General features: G+C 45.8%; 1 protein-coding gene across 1 annotated transcript in view; it reads left to right on the top strand.

Annotated features, from left to right (window-relative positions):
* Positions 1-20474, top strand: part of unc13a (unc-13 homolog A (C. elegans)) — a 60107-nt gene that overhangs the window by 24209 nt on the left and 15424 nt on the right. Inside the window, exons 25-41 of the mRNA XM_089001801.1 lie at positions 270-359; positions 461-595; positions 768-901; positions 979-1064; positions 2007-2133; positions 2208-2304; positions 3723-3866; positions 4017-4094; positions 4186-4263; positions 4458-4546; positions 4640-4786; positions 5925-6054; positions 10582-10611; positions 11604-11660; positions 12456-12536; positions 18649-18796; positions 20237-20293. Of these exons, the coding sequence (XP_088857927.1) occupies positions 270-359; positions 461-595; positions 768-901; positions 979-1064; positions 2007-2133; positions 2208-2304; positions 3723-3866; positions 4017-4094; positions 4186-4263; positions 4458-4546; positions 4640-4786; positions 5925-6054; positions 10582-10611; positions 11604-11660; positions 12456-12536; positions 18649-18796; positions 20237-20293 (1708 nt within the window). The remainder of the gene's footprint in view (positions 1-269; positions 360-460; positions 596-767; positions 902-978; positions 1065-2006; positions 2134-2207; positions 2305-3722; positions 3867-4016; positions 4095-4185; positions 4264-4457; positions 4547-4639; positions 4787-5924; positions 6055-10581; positions 10612-11603; positions 11661-12455; positions 12537-18648; positions 18797-20236; positions 20294-20474) is intronic.

Here is a 20474-nt window from a genome sequence, read left to right as displayed (position 1 = left end):
GAAAGAGGGCGGGTAGTAGGTGATTTGCCAGCAAATTGCTGGGCACACAGAGACAAACAACCGTCCGCACTCACACCTAGGGACGATTTGGAGCGTTCAATCAGCCTGCTATCCATGTTTTTGGAATGTGGGAGGAAACTGGAGTACCCGGAGAAAACCCACGCAGGCCTGGGGGGAACATGCAAACTCCACACAGCGAGGCCAGAGCAGGATTTTAACTCACTGGTCAATAATAATTACGAATATGTACACTTTTTGTCTGACTGCAGAACAATTTCCCTGCCAGCAGTCCTGAGAGACTGCAGGACCTCAAGTCCACGGTGGACCTCCTCACGAGTATCACCTTCTTCAGGATGAAGGTGCTGTGCCTCTTCCTCAATCTTCCTTTTGCAGATTTTGTCCTCCTCTGTTAATCGAATAAAACGTGTGTGTGTGTGTGTGTGTGTGTGTGTTTTCTCAGGTCCAAGAGCTGCAGTCTCCACCCAGAGCGAGCCAAGTGGTAAAAGACTGCGTAAAAGCCTGTCTCAACTCCACTTACGAGTACATCTTTAACAACTGCCATGAACTCTACAGCCGCGAGTACCAGACAGACCCGGTGAGCAGCTCAGTGAGGGAATAAAAATATGCGCTTGACTTTGTGTGCTTTGGGCCCTTTGAACAAAGACGATTACATTTTCTGTTCGAGAAACAAAATGTATATAGTAATATAAACAAGATAAGTAACTTATGTACAGTAGTTCTAATGCTTTCTTTTTTTTAATTTCCAGGCTAAGCAGGGTGCAGTGCCCCCAGAGGAACAAGGACCCAGCATCAAGAACTTGGACTTCTGGTCCAAACTCATTACCCTGATTGTCTCCATCATTGAGGAAGACAAGAACTCTTATACACCCTGCCTCAACCAGTATGTCTTTACCAAATGCTCCTTTGCCATCTCTTGTTTTTCTTGCCTTTCACTCTCTTCTGTTGTTTTCCACTCAGATTCCCCCAGGAGCTTAATGTGGGTAAAATCAGCGCCGAAGTGATGTGGAACTTGTTTGCTCAGGACATGAAATATGCAATGGAGGGTGAGTCAACACAGTAGACCCTGCTACAGTGCTGCTGCTACAGCCGGCGTTGCTACAGCTGGTGTTGTTACAGCGCCGATGTCAGCGAATACAACCCGATTCACTTGATTGGTGAATCATTTGCAATTTCAAGACAATTAGTTTAAAACTGAACTCCAGCAGAAAAACATACTTGTGTTTTAAACTTCAGTTACATGCTCAAGTGATTTGTATCATATTTTACTCATCAAACAGTGAGTTTAATATTTAGATTTTTTTTTTCTCTCTCCACCGACAATTTGGAGCGAGGAGGGTTGGGGTCATAATTCCAATGTTCCTAAAATGGTTTTGTCCATATATAAAAAATGGGTTGGAAACAGGGAGGAAATGTTTATTTTCTATCAGGGAGATTTACCCCTGCCTGTAAAAAAGCATGTCAGCAACATTTGTCAGGATTTATCTCATCTCTCATTTTCCGTACCGCTTATTCCTCATTAGGGTCGCGGGGGTTGCTGGAGCCTATCTCAGCTGTCTTCGGGCACGAGGCGGGGGACACCCTGAATTGGTTGCCAGCCAATCGCAGGGCACACAAAGACATACAACACTCACTTTCACACTCAGACCTAGGGACAATTTGGAGTGGTCAATCTGCCTGCCATGCATGTTTTTGGAGTGTGGGAGGAAACCGGAGGACCCGGAGAAAACCCACGCAGGTCCAGGGAGAACATGCAAACTCCACACAGGGAGGCCGGACCGGGACGCGAACCGGCGACCTCTGCACTGTGAAGCTCGACGGTGTGCTAACCACTCGACTACCGGGCCGCCTGTCAGGATTTATATGAATCAAAATTATATATTGTCCATTTATGCTACACCGTCATACCCAATATACAAAGCTTACATGCAAGCAGACATCTGCGAAAAACCAAAATATTGATTCATAGCTTTTTCTCCTTTTGTCAGAACATGAGAAAAACCGCTTGTGCAAGAGTGCCGATTACATGAACCTGCACTTCAAGGTCAAGTGGCTTTACAACGAGTACTGCAAAGATCTGCCTTTCTTCAAGAGCAGAGTGCCAGAGTATCCCGCGTAAGTTTGAGCCTCAATTGTGCTGCTATGAAAGTCTACAATTTTTGACAAAACTATTGAAACTTTTCCTATAGGTGGTTTGAGCCTTTTGTGATCCAGTGGCTGGATGAAAATGAGGAAGTTTCTCGGGACTTCCTGCACGGCGCTTTGGAGAGAGACAAGAAAGATGGGGTACAAGCTCTTTCAAAATCCTCCCCATATTTATGACCGTTGTTGTTGTTCAGGTGGTCCGAATGTAATTTGTTGTAGTGGGGTTGCTCAAAGCTTCTAATGCTGATCAGATGTCAACTCAACATCAAACACGGAAATCAAATTGTCGTTGTAATTTGGTTAAAAGTGTTCACCAAAGTCAAGTCAAAGTCAAAGTCAGCTTTATTGTCAAATATGCTAATATGCATGACATCAGTCATTTGATATTCATTTGATAAATGTCAAATCATGATTTTTGTTACTTTGATATCACTTTAACACTGCCAATCCCAAATTTATTTGGGAATTGAAAATATGACGTGGACGCCATTCCCGAATTTGTTCGGGTTTTTGTTTTTCTTGCAGGGGTGCCGATAAAGTGCTGGTAAGACCTCTGGCAATGTTTTTCCCTTCCACGAGGGGGCAGCATTTCCCTTTTTTCCATTTTAGCGTTTTGTTACAGCTTCAGCAGTTGTTAAAGCGCTATATAAACCAATATTTATGTATTGTATTGTATTTTGGACAGCCGCCCTCATTTCAAGCTCATATAACTCCAAACCCATATCATTTACGAATTAACTCTTTTTTTTCCGATGAAACAAGGGAGTCTAAGGTTTCTTACGCTGCATTGAATGTTTATGGAGTCCTAAAACTCAATATTCTGTGTGTCCTGCAATTTGAGTGATAATGACAAAAACCCTGGGACTGGAGTGGACACATTTTTGCACATCGTCTGGCAGTGAATGAGTTAATATCAAGCTTCTTTGCAATTTCACCCAAATTATGAAATTGATGTTATTTTGACATTACAGTAAAGTCTCGTTATATCGATATCGGATATATCGATAGTCCCGGTTATATCGATACTATTTCTATGCACGCACGGAGAAAATTACATGCAAACAGGGTCGGATATATTGATAGTCCCGGTTATATCAATATTTTTTCGGACTCCCTTGAATATCGATATAACGAGACTTTACTGTATTTGTTTGTCAATCTTTAGCCAAAAAAAGGACAGTTGGAAAGATGCAGCACCGTCTTACAATATAGGTATTGCGAACCTCATTACAGAGAATCCCTGAAAGGACACCTGAGCACTCTGTTCAATGTGTAAAAATAGACATGAAACAACAGCCAATTGTGATATCGGGTTAACAGATGGTGGCATTTTCTAGTATCTCAACAAAGCTTCAAAGGGGTGGTTGGCTCAAATCTGTTCAGAATTGAACACAATTTTTTTGTGGCTCGTACCCCTGTGAAACTACCAAATATGACCCCCAAATATCAGCTTCCCACCAAACATTTGTACTTTTTAATAACTTTATTGTGACTATACGTGTATATTTGTACCACATATTTATTTGATTCTTCAAATCTTCCCCTTTTCTGTATTACAGTTCCAGGTTACATCAGAGCATGCCCTGTTCTCTTGTTCCGTTGTGGATGTGTTTTCCCAGCTCAACCAGAGCTTTGAGATCATCAGGAAATTAGAGTGTCCAGATCCGCAGATCGTTGGACACTACATGAAACGATTTGCAAAGGTCAGTCATCCATACTTAAGTTAGCCTGAAAATACATTTCTTTCACCAAGGGCCCCAGTGGTGAGCCTTGACGTGCACCACAGTCACCACCATCATATGTACCAGCACTAAATGTTAATAAAATATTTTTTTTCTTGTGTCACCCTCCAGACAATCAGCAATGTACTTCTGTCATATGCTGACATCATCTCCAAGGTGTTTTCCAACTACATCACCATGGACAAAGTGGTAAGAGAAGTAATAGTCATCCATCTTGTTCATAATGCAAAAATAAACATAATTATGCCATTCATGAAGCAATTCATTTAATCTGGTGTAGCCCTGCATCCTTATCAACAACATCCAACAGTTGAGAGTGCAGCTGGAGAAGATGTTTGAAGCCATGGGTGGAAAAGATGTGAGTCCCCTTGTTTTTGTTTTTTGTTTTCTCTGTGTCCCCTTCCTAATTAGGGCAACTGACTTGATTAGTCAACCTAAAACGAGATTTTAGCAATTGCAGGCGACGCAATTACAATTATGTAAAAAGTCAAAATGACTCGTTGGACTTTGTATCGAGTAACCAAAAAAGGATTTGTGTTTCTTTGTATTCAGCTCTGTATTGAGGCCAGCGACATTTTGAAGGACTTGCAAGTGAAACTCAACAATGTCATGGATGACCTCAGTAGAGTCTTTTCTGTCAGGTACTGGGACACATTCAATCTTGCGTGCACTCCGCATTGTCTTTTTTTTTTTTTTTCATTTCATGTCAAATAGGTTTTTTTTTTCCAAAATAGTTTTCAGCCTCATATAGAAGAGAATGTGAAGCAGATGGGCGACATCTTGGCGCAGGTAAAAGGAACAGCTAATGTCGGGAATGCCAGCAGTGTGGCCCAGGATGCTGACAATGTCCTGCAACCCATCATGGAGTTCTTGGATAGCAAGTGAGTTAATCAGCTACATTTAAAGGCATCAAAAACAGCATCTGCACTCACTCAACGGCCATGAAGTTTACAGCATCACTCCATTTAGTAAGATCTAAGACAAAAAGCATTCAAAATTCAGACTTGATGCAGTTCACTTAAAAAAAAACAACGTATCCTACATTCAGATCATGGTGCGACTTGAAAATATCTGTCACAAATTAAGTGATGTGAATTTACACAATTTTTTTTACAATTCTGATTATATGATCGCTTCTGTTCCAAAAGGAAAGTCGGCCCCCAACATTTCTTTAAAAAGAATATGCTAATCACTAGTCTAAATACGGTCTTCGACTAAATATTGTGTTTGTAGAAAAGACGTTTTACGGCAAAATCCAGCAGTTTTTCACCATCTCAGGCGGCAGCCATGTTACCACTTTCTGACAACTGAAAATGGCATCAGCGTTGGTCGGAGCTCAAGTCCCGACCCATCACGTATCACCTGAAGCTGGGTGACTGGATGGACTGAATGGGTGGATGGATGGGATGATGGGTGAATGGATGGATGCATTGATGGATGTGTTCATTGGGTTGCGGTAGGTGGATGTGGTGGGTAGATGGTGGGGTTGGATGTATGTAAGTATGGATGGATGGATGGATGGATGGATGGGTGGGTTGGTTTGTATGGGTGGATGGGTTGAGTTAGGTGGATGGGTGAGTTGGGGTTTTTTACATGGATGGATTTGATGGGTGGATGGGGTGAATGGATTGATGGATGGATGTGTTGATTGGGTTGCGGTGGGTGGATGTGGTGGGTAGGTGGCGGGGTTGTATGTATGTATGGATGGGTTGGGTTGGGTTAGGTGGGTGGGTGAGTTGAGTTTTCGAGTGGGTGGGTGGATGGATGGATTTGATGGGTTGATTGGGTTGTGGTGGTGGGATGCGGTGTGTGGGTGGCGGGATTATATATACGTATGTATGGATGGATTGAGTGGGTGGATAGGTTGATTGGGTTGATTGGGTGGGGTGGTTGTAGGGATAGATGGGTGGGTGGATGGATAAAACAACTTGTTTTTCCACAGTTGTATTCTCCACGAGTCTTTGTGGTCTGTTTTTTTTTTCATCCTTATTTTCTGTCTCTTTTACCCCGTCTCGTCAGCCTGACCCTGTTTGCCAAGATCTGTGAAAAGACCGTGTTGAAGCGTGTACTCAAGGAGCTGTGGAAGCTGGTGATGAACACCATGGAGAAAACGATTGTTCTGCCGCCGCTCACCGATCAAACGGTGAGTGTGCATCAAATTGAGGACGCCCACAAGAAGCCACTATTCAGGAGTACATCAAAACGGCGAAATAAACCATCCGAATCACAAAGGATTGTTTTAATTAGTAAACATGGAAGTTTAAAGCTAGCCGTATGCGCACACTCACAGACACACTTCTGGGGAGATGTTTTTTTTTTTTTTTTTTTAATGGAAGGAAGTATCCTGCACTTAAGTATATATGTAATTTTAATCATGTGGAAGGATTTCACTATTTTGACGAAAAACAAATTCACATATAATCGGTGAGATTGGAAACAAATCCCCCGTGAAACAATTCTTTGCCTGCTACATTCTGCATCAGTGTCATTCTTTGGAACAGCAACATGAATAAAGGCGAGAAAATGCCTCGGCTTTTCCGGGAAATAAACACTATCTGTTGTTAAGTCGCCATGACAGGAAACAAAGATGGTGGTTGGAACATGCGGAAGAGCGCTGTCTTTTGTCTTAGAATAACAAATAATATGGATAACAATCAACCCACACGAGCGCGCACACGGGATAGTCCACATTTTACACAAAAGGAGTTCGTCATATCAATCATTTGCATACCAGCTCAGGTCTGCTCTCCACTATGTCAACCAGTTATCCCAAAGGATGTGGTCCTCTTCAAAAAAAAGTATACATTTTGGAAAGCAGCCTGTCGTTTTTATTTTATTTCATATATGTGTGCTCTATTTGTGTTTAGTTATCATTTGAAGAGCCTCATATCACAGTTTAAAAAAAAAAGGTTACAAAGTAATGTTCAAGTCCTCCTGTTTGTTTCTTAATCCAGTCGTTAAGACCGGAGTCAATTGGTTCCCACTGTGACTTGCAAGGGTATTTTTTTTGTGATTGATGTGGGGCTCTTTGCAGCTTGACTGACCCTTCTTTCTGGTTGTTGTTATTACAATTACATCCTGCTCCCACCGCTCTCCCTACACAGATGATTGTAAGTACAGCGCTCCTGCGTGTGTGTCTGTCTGTCTGTCTGCGGTGATTGGTTTCTTCTGGCTACGTGTGGCTGCGATCTCCCTCCCCCTGTTTTTTAGTTAGCTTTTATTTTAAGTCATTTTATTTATTTCTTTTTACCCATCCTGCATCACACGGTCTCACTAGCCTTTCTCGCGTCTGCTCTTTTCTTCCAGTGTTAATTGCTAAAAAAGAACAAAAAGCGACAATGACATGGAAAATAGATCGCAGTTGATTAGGAAAATAGATCATGGTCATGAGATTTTTTTTTTGGGGGGGGGGTTTGTTGTTATTGATAGAGGCACATATTCAGATAGTGTGAAAGTCAATGAGAATTCACGAATGCATTCCGTCCTTATTTGACACTTTTTCAATAGCTGTTCATGTAAAACTGTTTTTTTTATTCTTACTTCAGATTTAGCAATTTGGTTCTTAAATTTCATGAAAACGCACAAAGCTAAACTGCAATCAAATCGTAATTTTGCCAAATTTAGATAAAAAGAAAAAAAATTAACACTGTTTTTGTCTCCCCGTCTCCTTTTCTATCATACTTTGTCTTTTGAGAAGTCAGACGCATGGTGCATTTCTGGTTGTAAAAAAATATAGATATCGACCAATCAGTGCTTTCCTTTGGTCTCCTCTTCCTGAATCCACTCCTCACACAGGAAGTGCACCCCCTTTCTTCCGTGCCTGGTGTTACCTACTTGCTTCTCATGTAAACGGGACCCGATGCCCTCAGCCAAATCCCTCGGATGACCCCCCAGCCCCACCCTTACCCCCACCCTTCTCCACCTTTACTCCCCCTCTGTGGGTTTGTTGCTTGCAACTGATCTCTTTCCACACTGCAGTCTTCTCCCAGTCAACCGTACGACGCTATATTGTGCTGTTTGTCTCTCTGCAGACCTTTCATGTTGGTCTGTCCCCCAGTTTGCTCTTCATGTCATTAACCGCAGCGGGTTTACAGTCACATATGGCTTAAGAGGTTGTCAAGCAAAGACAATTTTGCTTCTAAAGCGTTCTTTTGGTGTGAGGCAAAAGGCAAAATGATCGTATGACTTGTATTTTAGGTGTATTTTGGGTGTACAGTGAGACCTCAGCTTACGAACTTAATTGGTTCCCAGATAGAGTGTGTAAGCCGAAAAGTGTGTATCACAAAAACAAATTTCCCATAGGAAACATTAACATGGGAATAATCCGTTCCCAGGTTTCCATAAAATATACTTTTCAACTAAATAAGCCTTAAAACTACACACAACATACCTTATTCTATGTATAATAAATGTGCTATTGTATTGTAATTGAAAGAAATACACTGCACTGTATAATAAAGTCACTTTATTTACATTTGTGATGGTCGTTGATGGCTCTTAATTGACACCTGTTGCTCTCTGACTTGTAAGGTCTTACGAAACTGAGGCATCACATTATCATTCATCATGTTGATGATTCTCATAGCCTTTTCTGGATGGAACTGTTCAATAAAAGCCTGCACAAATCAAATCCTCTGTGTTGAGGACCTCATTATGGTCAGCAACAAGCTCATCGATGTCATCTCCATCCACTTCGAGTCCCGCAGGTGCTGGCAGAGATTTTATTACAACAAAAGGCGCGAGTCCGATGATTCTACGGACACGGAATAAAACGCGTCATTAGTCATGTGAAAGCATCGACTAAATAACGCCTTTGTGTATACTTTACACAAAGGCGTTATTTAGTCGATGTGAGAAACACGAACGAAGTGTGCGTTTGTGGCGTCACTTGTGCACTCCACGGCTGTCATGTGAATCTCAGCCTCACACATCTCTCACGCTGTGTGTCGCTTCCCTGAGAGTAACATTCTTCATTTCCACCATGGCCATCATCCTCCGCCTAAAAGCTTTACAGTGTTGTGTGAACTTTACACAAAGGCGTTATTTAGTCAATGCTTTCATGTGACTAATGACGCCGAAATTGTCACGTGCGAGTTTACAGCTGAGGCGGCGCCGCCGCTTGCAACACCTCAATTTCATTTCATTTCAACGAGTCGCTGGAAAGCTTTTAGGCGAAGGATTGTGGAAATGGAGAATGTTACTCTCAGGGAAGTGACACACAGCGTGAGAGATGTGTCAGGCTGAGATTCACTTGACAGCCATGGTGTGCACATGTGACGCCACAAACGCACACCTCGTTCGTGTTTCTCAATGATCTCCTTCTCCTCGACTGTGATTTTATTTTTTGTGTCTTCTCCGGCTGAACACGAGCCTGTGGTGGGTTTTTTTTTTCGGTCCCATAATAGTAAAATTATCTGCAAAAAGCTCCTCAGAGGTGATCGACGTGTGAATTCAGAGAGAGGGGGCGTGGAAAGTAGCGCCGGCTGGAGCGCTGTTCGGTCGTGTGCTTCCGCCGAAGATCACTCCGCCAGATCCGAAGAGCACTCCGCCAGCCGTGTTGGGTGTGTATCGCGAAAAGTAGTGCGTATTTCAAGGTTTAATTTTCATAAATTTGACATTCGTAAGACAAAAAGGTGTTCGTAAGCTGAGGTCTCACTGTATTTTGACAAGATTAGCAGTCAAGTGTTAAATAATGAAGTGGTTCAAAACCAAAAATCCATCAAGGCGACGGCTCAATCGTGGTCAATGTGGGGTGACCTTCCCTTTAATGACTTTACACTGCCGTATGAGATTTGTGTTTTTGTGGCGCAAAGGATCACACTTTTGATTCTGAATCCAGCAAGTTAAAACTTAAACTGTTGACGATTTTGAAGTGAAAATGAGTTTTGGATGAGAGGAAAAATAACAAAGGAGAGTTCATCTGCCTCAATTCAAGTTTTGTTCACATTTAATATATTTTTGTAAAAATTAATTAATATGAAGAACAATTCTGTTTTGCTTCTCCCCTTTTAAGCTAACATGAAAAGATTTGTTAAGAAACGTTTTAAACAAAAATAAAGCATTTATAAAATGTAAGCTAGAATTAAAATGGACTCAGTAAATTTGCTTCATTCCTTCATTTGCAGTTTGAGGACCATTTGCATCTCTCATAATGAGATTGACAATGACAGAGTATTTAGAAAAGTGGAGGGAAAATTATTATTTTACTGATGAAATAGGCATCTGTTTTGTTCTTCTTTTAGACAAAAAAATATGCAAACATTATCAACCCCCAAAAAACCCTTATTGTATGGCATGTGAAAAAAACATTGCAATATTTTGGGAAAGGCTTCTAGAAAATAAACTCCAATTATATAATGCAAATATAGCCGTATTCTTTTTCGAGTCACAAAAAAACATATGTAGTATTTTTTTCCTCTTCCACGCAAAGTTTTATTTTCAATGATACGCGTGAGTTGCTATAATGCAAATCCGGCCAATAAAGCAAAGCAAATTTCTATGATTGTCATCGAGGATTGGACAGACGGCGGTTACTTTGGAGAGTGTGCTAAATGACAAATGAAGGAGGGGCCATTAGGTGCAATGAGACCACATCCCAAAATGGTGCCTCATCTTGCCAATGAGAGTTCAGTAATTGGCGAGTTCTCTGTGTATTAACCACGTGCTCTCTTTCCAGGGGAGGCTGAAGAGCGCTTCTCACAGCGACGTAAGGACTAAACCACTTCCTCTCTCTCTCCCTCCTCCATGTCTTCTCTCTGTGTCTTTGTCTCTCCACAGTGATTTTGATATAAACATCCGAATGTGATTAAAGTGTAGTTTTTCAGATATAAGGTAGGTTGTTTTGCAAACTATGGCATTTCCTGCGTGATGTAGGATGCGTTCCTTTCCAGAGGCTACTTGCGTATTTTTTAATGTTCGGGGTGAGGCAATTTTGTAACAGGAGTCCATGTGGAATTCAAACAACATTTCACTCGATCACATGAATCATGTCGTTGTAATAGACTTTTAATAACAACTGGTCGGGAGGCAAACTGAGGGTATTACCTGGAGAATGACAACACCAAAGTCTTGGCAGACAAAGCCATCGACGAAAGAATAATTTACTGAAAAGTGCTCGAGAATCTTGTGTGGTAGCGCATTGAACAATCTGGCAGATGATGGTGATCAGGAGGGTGCAAGGCAGGTTACCGAGATTGATTGGCAGAGTTGGGGGGGCAAAGAATCAGAAGTAGTGAATGTGGTAATTGTAATTTTTGTAACACAACATTTTGTCTGTTTTGAACCAATTTTCTCCGATTGTCGACCTCTCGAGTTTTACAGATTGATTGTGTTACTGTATAAAGGCCAAATCATAACCCCGGTGTCGTCCAAAGTGTATATTGAAGCACAAATAGGGATCTATTCACTCAGTAATAAACATGGACTATGATGAAATACATTACAGTCGTGTTAAATAAATTATCTCCTGTTATATGTGTGTCCGTATTTACTGTGCGTGAATGGTGTGTGTGCAGCCAAGTGTTTGGGAACATGGAGGGGGAATAATAGTATGACATTTTGAAAAGAGGTGACTGTTTATGTATGTCACTGTCTTCTGTGTAATGCTGCCTTGTATTGTACTTTTATCATGGTCACACACTTTTAGACGCACATCATTCCTTTTTCCTCTTTTTCCCTTTTCTCTCTTTCTCCCTGCAGGGCACTCAGCTCATCTTTAACGCTGCCAAGGAGCTGGGTCAACTCTCCAAGTTGAAGGTGCTGCCAAATATTTCTTTTCGACGTTGATATGTCTGTTGAGCGTATTGTTGTATAAGCCACACTAACTAAATTAACTCAATTTTATGAGCCACATTGCCTATTGTGGCTTGCTTTCCTTAGCCTTCATAATATGACAGGTTTTTGACTACCTTCAAGAAGTAGCTAGTCAGAAAGATATACTCAAGCTAATCTTCAGCAAGTGGAATTGTTTCCACAGAACAGAGAAAATGTTTGCCTGTGACTATTGTTGGATATGGCTTTGTATATGTCACTGTTGTGTCCCAAAGTAAAAATGGTTTGATGGTGTAATATTACAGCAAACACCTTGATTTGCCGAATAGCTAGCTGTCTGCTGAGCTAAATACATTCTGGGAAGAGAGAATGCGGATGAATGCGAGATAATTAAAAAAAAAAAACGATAACCTTGCTGAAACCAGTCACACAAAGGTACTTTTTCTCCGGCTCCTTTTCTCCAGAGTAAAAAGAACGCTTTGAGCATAATGAGGATGTGTGGGCTTGAGCACACCCGCTCTGAATACCAATCCAATTCTGTGTGAATTTTTCTCAAAAACTGGAGCAGTCGTCAGTTCCACATGGAGCTCATCGAAACATTTCCAAACTGTATGGACAATTTTTAAAAACTGTAAAAAGAGACGAGAACGTGATGCGGGTGGGATTGTGAAAATCAAATCTATCAAGTAAACATCATCTTTGTTTATGATGCTGTGTGTGTGTTTTTTTTTTTTTTTTTGTAATTCAAGAGTCTCCCTAATCATGCTAATTCTTGTCCAGGAGCACATGGTTCGCGAAGAGGCCAAAGCTCTAACCCCCAAGCAGTGTGCAGTCATAGAACTGGCCCTGGACACCATCAAGGTATGAATACATGGACTACAGTCTTTTTTTATTATTAGCGTGCTGCTGGTCCTTCAACATTTATGATGCACTTGCTTTATGTCAATCTGAACACTGAGCAAAAATACCAAAAATAGACTTGGGACAAGCAGTAATGGTCAGTTGAATGAAATCCTGGATCCAGACATAAGAAGCTGTCATGTCATTTCAACTTCAAACTCTTTGTTTCAGCGAAATGTGACAATTGATGATAGTGGGGCACTTTTGCACCTGTTGCATGTTGCATGACACATTAGCACACTTGAAAAATGGAATTTACCACCTGCTCTTTATGATCTGGTAAATCGGGGCCTTGATGCTCAACTTGACAAGTTCCATGTTAAGCGTAATTTTTTTAGCTTTCGCGCTGCACTTCGTATATAGACAAAACACAAACATCCTTAAAGGACAACCGATGTCTCCGGACAAGTTGTGTCCATAATTTGTAAAATGGCTTCAAATGACTTCTACTGAGCGTATTTTACAAAGATTCCAACGCATATAGCTATATTTTATGTCTTAAGACTCACGCTGAATATTCCGGAAGTCTTGTTTATGAGTTGGTGACAAGTCCTCACCCTACGTCACCGAAGGAACGCCTCTCCGCGAGAAAGGACATACCTTGCATCACCTCAATGCATTTTGCAATACTTTGTTTGGTCTGAAAACTTCGTGTTTGTGACGACGCTCGAGTGCGAAAAAGGCAGGACTCGAGCGACGGGGTTTGGCGAAGGGGAAGGACCCGAAATACACGGCGTGACAGGCTTGGAAGGAGCAAGAGTCTTTACTGAAACATGAATCAAAAATAACAAACAGGGAAGCGTGGAGGAACGAACAATGTCAGACCTGGTAACACGGTAGTGGTGACGGCGACATCCAAAAATACTCCGACGGAGAACGGTAGTGAGCGATAGGCAGATATAGACAGAAGGCACAATCAGTGAATGATAATCAGCTGTGGGAACCCAGGTGAATGATGATTGGAGGGGCCGTCTCCCATGATTGGCGGAGGAGGTGACAGGAGGGGCGGGGCACGCCCAGGATGGCAACGAGATGTGACAGTGCCCCCCCCTCAAGGGACGCCTCTCGGCGGCCCACCAGGTTTGGATGGGTGAGCCGCATGGAACGCCCGGGTGAGAGATGGGCCAAGGATCCAGGAACGTGGGACCCATTGACGTTCCTCAGGTCCATAGCCCTCCCAGTCGACCAGGTACTGCACTCCTCTGCCCCTGCGCCTGGAGTCCAGTATCTCCCGCACGGTGTAGACTGGTCCGTCGTCCAATATCCGGGGGGGGGGGGGGGGGGAGGTGGGGGGGCGGACGTGGGGGCTAAGGGGCTGGTCTCCACTGGCTTGAGGAGGGAAACATGAAAGACGGGGTGGATCCGCATGGTGGGTGGTAGCCGGAGCCTCACCGAGACCGGGCTGAGGATGGCCTCAATGGGGAAGGGACCCGTGAAGCGTGGGCCCAGCTTGGCCGAGGACCCTGCCAGCCGAAGGTCCTTCGTGGATAGCCAGACCTCCTCCGTCTGTCCGTTGGTCTGGGGGTGGTAACCAGACGACAGGCTCGCCGATGCCCCTAGGGACCGACAGAAACGCTTCCATACCTTGGACACGAACTGCGGTCCCCGGTCCGACACGATGTTCGTCGGAATCCCGTGGAGACGGACGACATGGTTAACCAGGAGTTGAGCCGTCTCGGTGGCGGACGGCAACCTGGTTAACGGAACGAAGTGGGCCGACTTGGAGAATCGGTCCACTACGGTGAGGACGACCGTCTTGCCACGGGAGGGGGGGAGGCCTGTCACGAAGTCGACGGAGATGTGGGACCAGGGTCTGGACGGAACCGGTAGGGGCTGGAGGAGTCCGGCCGGGGGCTGGTGGGAGGCCTTCCCACGGGCGCAGGTCGGGCAGGCCTTCACGAAGAGGGTGATGTCCCTCCTGAACCCCGGCCACCAGAACCGTTGGGCGATGAGTTGGATCGTCCTGTTGACCCCCGGGTGGCAGGCTATCTTAGATGTGTGCCCCCAGATGAGCACCTCAGTGCGTAGGGGGGGGGGGGGACGAACAGGCGATCCTTGGGACAGCCCCTGGGGATGGTGGTAGTTCCCAGGGCTTGCTGGACTTTTCTCTCAACCTCCCACCTCAGGGCGCCCAGGATGCGCTGGGCCGGCAGGATGTTGGCGGTGGTCTCCTCCCTTTCTGCCGGCTCATGGATGCGGGATAGGGCGTCGGGCTTGGTGTTCTGTGACCCTGGGCAGTAGGTGAGAGAAAAGTCGAAACGGGTGAGGAAGAGTGACCATCGGGCCTGCCGAGAGTTAAGTCTCTTGGCCGACCGGATGGCCGCCAGGTTTTTGTGATCCGTATAGACGGTGAAGGGGTGTTTAGCTCCCTCAAGCCAGTGTCTCCACTCCTGCAGGGCCAGGACGACCGCCAGCAGTTCCCGGTTGCCGACGTCATAATTGGCCTCGGCGGGGCTGAGCCGGCGGGAGAAGAAGGCGCATGGGCGTAGCTTCTGGTCGGTGGGAGAGCGCTGAGACAGGACGGCCCCTACTCCGGACTCGGATGCGTCCACCTCGACCGAAAACGGAAGGTCCGGGTCGGGATGACGCAGGACGGGGGGGTTGGTGAAGGCACGACGGAGGCGGTTGAATGCCCCCTCAGCATCGGGAGTCCACCTGAAAGGGAGCTTGGTGGACGTGAGGTTAGTGAGGGGGAGTGCCTTCTGACTATACCCGCGAATGAAGCGGCGGTAGAAGTTGGCAAACCCCAAAAACCGCTGAAGCTGCTTGCGCGTCTTTGGGATCGGCCACTCCACCACCGCTTTGGTTTTGGTGGGGTCGGCCCTGAGCTGCCCCTGCTCCACGACGAACCCCAGGAAAGACAGAGAGCGGACGTGGAAGTCGCACTTCTCTGCCTTCACGTAGAGCCGGTTTTGCAGGAGCCGCGCCAGGACCCGTCGGACGTGTTGCCGGTGCTCCTCTGTAGAGCGAGAAAAAATAAGAATGTCATCCAGGTACACGAAAACAAAAACATTGAGGAAGTCCCTGAGCACATCATTTATCAAATTTTGGAAAACGGCGGGCGCGTTCGTGAGCCCGAACGGCATCACCAGATATTCAAAGTGCCCTAAAGGTGTTTTAAATGCTGTTTTCCATTCATCCCCCTCACGGATACGGACCAAATGGTAAGCGCTACGCAGATCTAATTTGGAAAAAATGGTGGCGGACTGAAAGGGCGCGAAGGCCGAATCCATGAGGGGGAGAGGGTATTTGTTACGGATGGTGATGTCGTTCAGGCCCCGGTAGTCAACGCATGGGTGCAGGGATCCGTCCTTCTTATCGATAAAGAAAAACCCTGCGGCCAGCGGAGAACGCGAAGGGCGAATGAGTCCCGCCGCTAGAGAGGAGTCTATGTAAGTGCTCAGGGCTTCCCGTTCCGGTTGTGAAATATGGTCAAGTCTGGAGTCCGACAATGGAGCCCCTGGCTGCAAGTCAATAGCACAGTCATACGGTCGGTGGGGCGGCAGGGATTGGGCGTTGTCTTTGCTGAACACCTCCCGCAGGTCGTGGTAGCACTGTGGCACGCCCTTGAGGCAGATAGCCTCGGGCGGGCCCCCGCGGGAGGGGTTTCGTCCTGCCGTTGCCGACCGCAGGCAGTTGGCGTAGCAGTAGGGGCTCCAGCCCTGGATGGTGGGGCCCTCCCAAGAAATGGACGGGTCATGGGCCTTGAGCCAAGGGAGACCCAAAACCAATGGCGCGTTCCGGGAGGGCATAACAAAAAATTGGCGGTGCTCCACATGGTTGCCCGCCACTCGGAGCTTAAGTGGGGCCGTGAGGTGGGTGACCCGGGCTAACAGTCGGCCATCCAGGTCGACGATCTCCTTAGGGGGAAGGAGATCGATGAGTTGGCAGCCCAATAAGTCGGCCAATTGGGGGTCGATGATGCACCCGTCGGCCCCCGAGTCAACTAGCGCCCGCACTGTTTGGGAGCTGGAGGGGCCAAATAGTTCGCTCTCCAGCTCCAACCGCGTGACAGGTGTCGTGGACTTAGCCCCCAACGGTCGCCGTTTCGGTGGGGACTTACATGGGCCGTAGGTCCTTGGCTGGGGGCCTCGGGTGCGACGAGCCCTCGGGTTGGCGCGGTCGTCTCCCCCCCCCTATCACCATAGGTTCGGGGAGTCCCTCCTGGGGCTGCGCGCGGTCGCTGCCGGGTGTGGTCGACCAAGGTCGACTTCGGGGTTCCTCGGGCCGTCGGTCGCTTAGCTCCTTTCGCCGCTCCCGGAGACGATGATCCAAGCCGATGACTATCTCGACGAGGTCGTCGAAGGTGGTGCCGGCGTCGCGGGTAGCCAACTCGTCCTTTAGGTCGGAATTCAAGCCGCGACGGAACACCCCCCTCAACGCTCGGTCGCCGTAGCCGCTGCCAGCGGCCTGGATCCGGAAAGCGACGGAGTATTCTGCGGCCGAACGGGCCCCTTGGACGCAGTCGAGGATTCTCCCTTCCGCCTCGACCTCCGTCACCGCATGGTGAAACACCCGGCGTATCTCGGCCACGAAGTCCTGATATGAGGCGCACAGCTCCGGTCGGGACTCTCGTACAGCCAGCACCCATGTTTCGGCTTCTCCCGCGAGCAGGCTAGTGATGAAGGCTACCTTAGCCTCATCGCTAACGTAGGCGTCCGGATGTTGTTCAAACACGAGCGCACACTGCATGAGGAATTGAGCGCAGCGCCCGGTTTCGCCTGCGTAGCGCGAGGGTTGGGGCAGCGGTGGATTGCGCCTGCCCATGGGCGGGGGGGAAGGGACGGTGAGGGTGGCGATGCATGTTTCCATCTCCTTGAGGCGTTGAGCCAGCGAGGAAGTAACGTGGCGCATTTCCTCGATCGCCTGGGCCAGCTGGCTCGAACGCTCCGCCTCTTGAACAAGGGCGGAAAAATACCTGTCATCGCCGGTGGGGTCCATGGGTGGTCGGAGTATTGTGTGACGACGCTCGAGTGCGAAAAAGGCAGGACTCGAGCGACGGGGTTTGGCAAAGGGGAAGGACCCGAAATACACGGCGTGACAGGCTTGGAAGGAGCTAGAGTCTTTACTGAAACATGCATCAAAAATAACAAACAGGGAAGCGTGGAGGAACTAACAATGGCAGACCTGGTAACACGGTAGTGGTGACGGCGACATCCAAAAATACTCCGACAGAGAACGGTAGTGAGCGATAGGCAGATATAGACAGAAGGCACAATCAGTGAATGACAATCAGCTGTGGGAACCCAGGTGAATGATGATTGGAGGGGCCGTCTCACATGATTGGCGGAGGAGGTGACAGGAGGGGCGGGGCGCGCCCAGGATGGCAACGAGATGTGACAGTGTTGATCCGTGTGTTGATGGCGAAATTACAAGGAAAACACATAAATAACGCGATGGTGAATCCTTGTGTGTGGCACCGAGCATCTATTTGATATTCACTGACAAAAATTGTAAGGAATTAATCAGCCCGTTTCCACGGCGCTTTCCACTGAGCTTTGTCGCTCTCTTTTCGGTGCCACATTTCCTCCTCCAGATAACACACATTCGGTGCTACATTTCCCCCTTCAAAATGACACGGAATACATTCTTTAATCGATTGCAAACATGTATGCTTTCTTCTTCAGAACGATATGAATCATTCATAAATGGATGAGTAACAAGAAAGCATCTTCTCCGAATCTGAAGCCATTGTTTTGATTCTCGAGCAAGGCAAGATGTCTTGCCATGACACCACGAACATGGGGGCGGGACCTTCTGAAACTGGCCACTTCCGGTTTCAAATTGAAGTACTTTTTAGACACTTTGAGTCATTTTTATTGGTGTTTTGCATTTGACTAAAAATATCATACTGCGTGTTTTGGGTATTTCAGATGTTATAAAAAAAATTCTGATGTCAGTTAGGAAACAAAAAAGTGATGTTGGTTATCCTTTAATGCTTGAACAAAAGGAATCGAAATAAGTTGTTTTTAGAGACACCTTTATTCGGGTATTCAGATTCATAAGCTATTGTATCATATGGCTCTTCGAAATGGGGCCGTTGGTTAACAGCTACTCTCTTTGTGTTTGTCAGCAATATTTCCATGCTGGTGGCGTTGGTCTAAAGAAGACGTTCCTGGAAAAAAGCCCTGACTTGCTGTCCCTTCACTACGCCCTGTCCCTTTACACACAGGCTACAGACAAACTTATTAAGACCTTTGTCCAGTCACAGAATACACAAGGTAACTCCATTGACCTTTTCTTCCCTCCCTTGAAGTTAATTTTTTTGGTCCACAGGGGTTGCGAGGTCATTCTCTGAAGTTCTACTCGAGCATTTTCCAAACGCAGCTCTCTATACTCTAAAATTGTGTGTGGTAAAACAAGCTGTAAGAGACAAATCATTAGAAATGCTGAGTCTCTTGGTAGCCATCACTGCCTGGGGCAAACACATAGAGGATTTGTTTAACAGAGTCTAAGCACTGTTTTCAATGAAAAGAACAAATATTCATCCTCCAGTTTGTCCCTTGTTCACCGCTCAGCCTCCATTGATTTGATTGTAAAGCGATCACATAAGAGCCGTCATGTCCCCGAGCGCCTCTGTCGAAGTGGAGGAGCGAGAACATATTGAACAGTTGTATTGAGATTCCCATGGCCTCTTCTGCTGCTGTTATCACCACTGACTTACCTTTCCAGCGTAAATTATTTATATACCTGTATATTTTTCACAACAGTCTATTCGCTTTACTTCTTTATTTGTATGTTGGATGCACCGGTTCCAGTATGTGCGTGTCATCAAATTTCAAGCTCCGTTTGCTGCCATGGGACCATCAGAAATGTGGTGTTGTGCTGGCTTGTGCGTCATTGAACAATGGGAGTTTTTTTATTACTTTCCAATCAGATTTCTAATTAGCATCAGACTGCCAGCTAGCTAGTGCAAAGTAAAGTTGCCATTTTTGATTGGTTAGTCAGAACAACGGTTGTTAAGGCCAATTGCGAGGAGCAAAACACGTATGTGGCTGGTCTGACCATAAGAACACGTTGACTGTATTTTCCGCACTTTAAGGCGCACCTAAAAGCATTCATTGCGCCATATAATCAGATCTGCCTTGTATATGGATCAACATTGTGATTTGTATTTTAAATGCTGTATTTTAAATCGCTTTGTTACAGCTTCAGCGGTTATGAAAGCTCCATATTTAAATAAAAAAGCGGAATTGTATTCTCGTTAGTGGAGCTCCATCTGGTGGATGCATAATGCAAACGCAGCCACTATTGTAGCTTCTGTTCTATGCTCCTTATAATGTTGTGTGCCCTACATATGAAAACAGTTTTAGAACTTTTTGTTGAAGATGACCTTTATACTGTGAGTCCCTTATACGACAGAAACCACAGTAATATTTCGCGCTTTTAGTGAGTCTCATGTATTGTATTTAAATATTATCATACTATATATATTAAAACGTGTGACGTCCCATTGATGGTTTCTGTATTCATAATGCGACAGTGTTATTACCATTAGGTGGATTGGATTGAATCGAGTAAGCTCCCATCGAAGGCCCCGGTACAAAATACATGGCCTGTCAAAGCAGCAGTCCCATTTTTAAAATGACCTTCCAATGTCTTTAATGTTCTTTTTCTCCTTTCTCTGTGCACACCCTCCTTCCGCCCCATCTGTGGGCCAGTGTTCGGCGGCAAGGGGGTGCGCTTCACCGCTAGTGAGGACGTTTACCCAGAGAGGGGTACGTGGCTCCCAAGTTCAAAAGGTTTTGAGAAATCCGGGATGACTAGAAAGCGTCTGCGCCGAATTCCCTACTTCACCTGCACTTTCGTGTATCGCCAAATCGCCACTGCCTGCATTGACTGAATATACTTTCCCCTCCCTTTTCCTACATTGGTCTTTCCCCGTCCTTTTGATTGAAT

Source organism: Hippocampus bargibanti, linkage group LG07 (assembly GCF_051943395.1).
Source record: "Hippocampus bargibanti isolate YZ-2025 linkage group LG07, ASM5194339v1, whole genome shotgun sequence".
In the NCBI taxonomy this organism is placed as follows: domain Eukaryota; kingdom Metazoa; phylum Chordata; class Actinopteri; order Syngnathiformes; family Syngnathidae; genus Hippocampus; species Hippocampus bargibanti.
The sequence above is the reverse complement of the archived record's forward strand: the minus strand, read 5'-3'. Positions and strand labels throughout refer to the sequence as shown.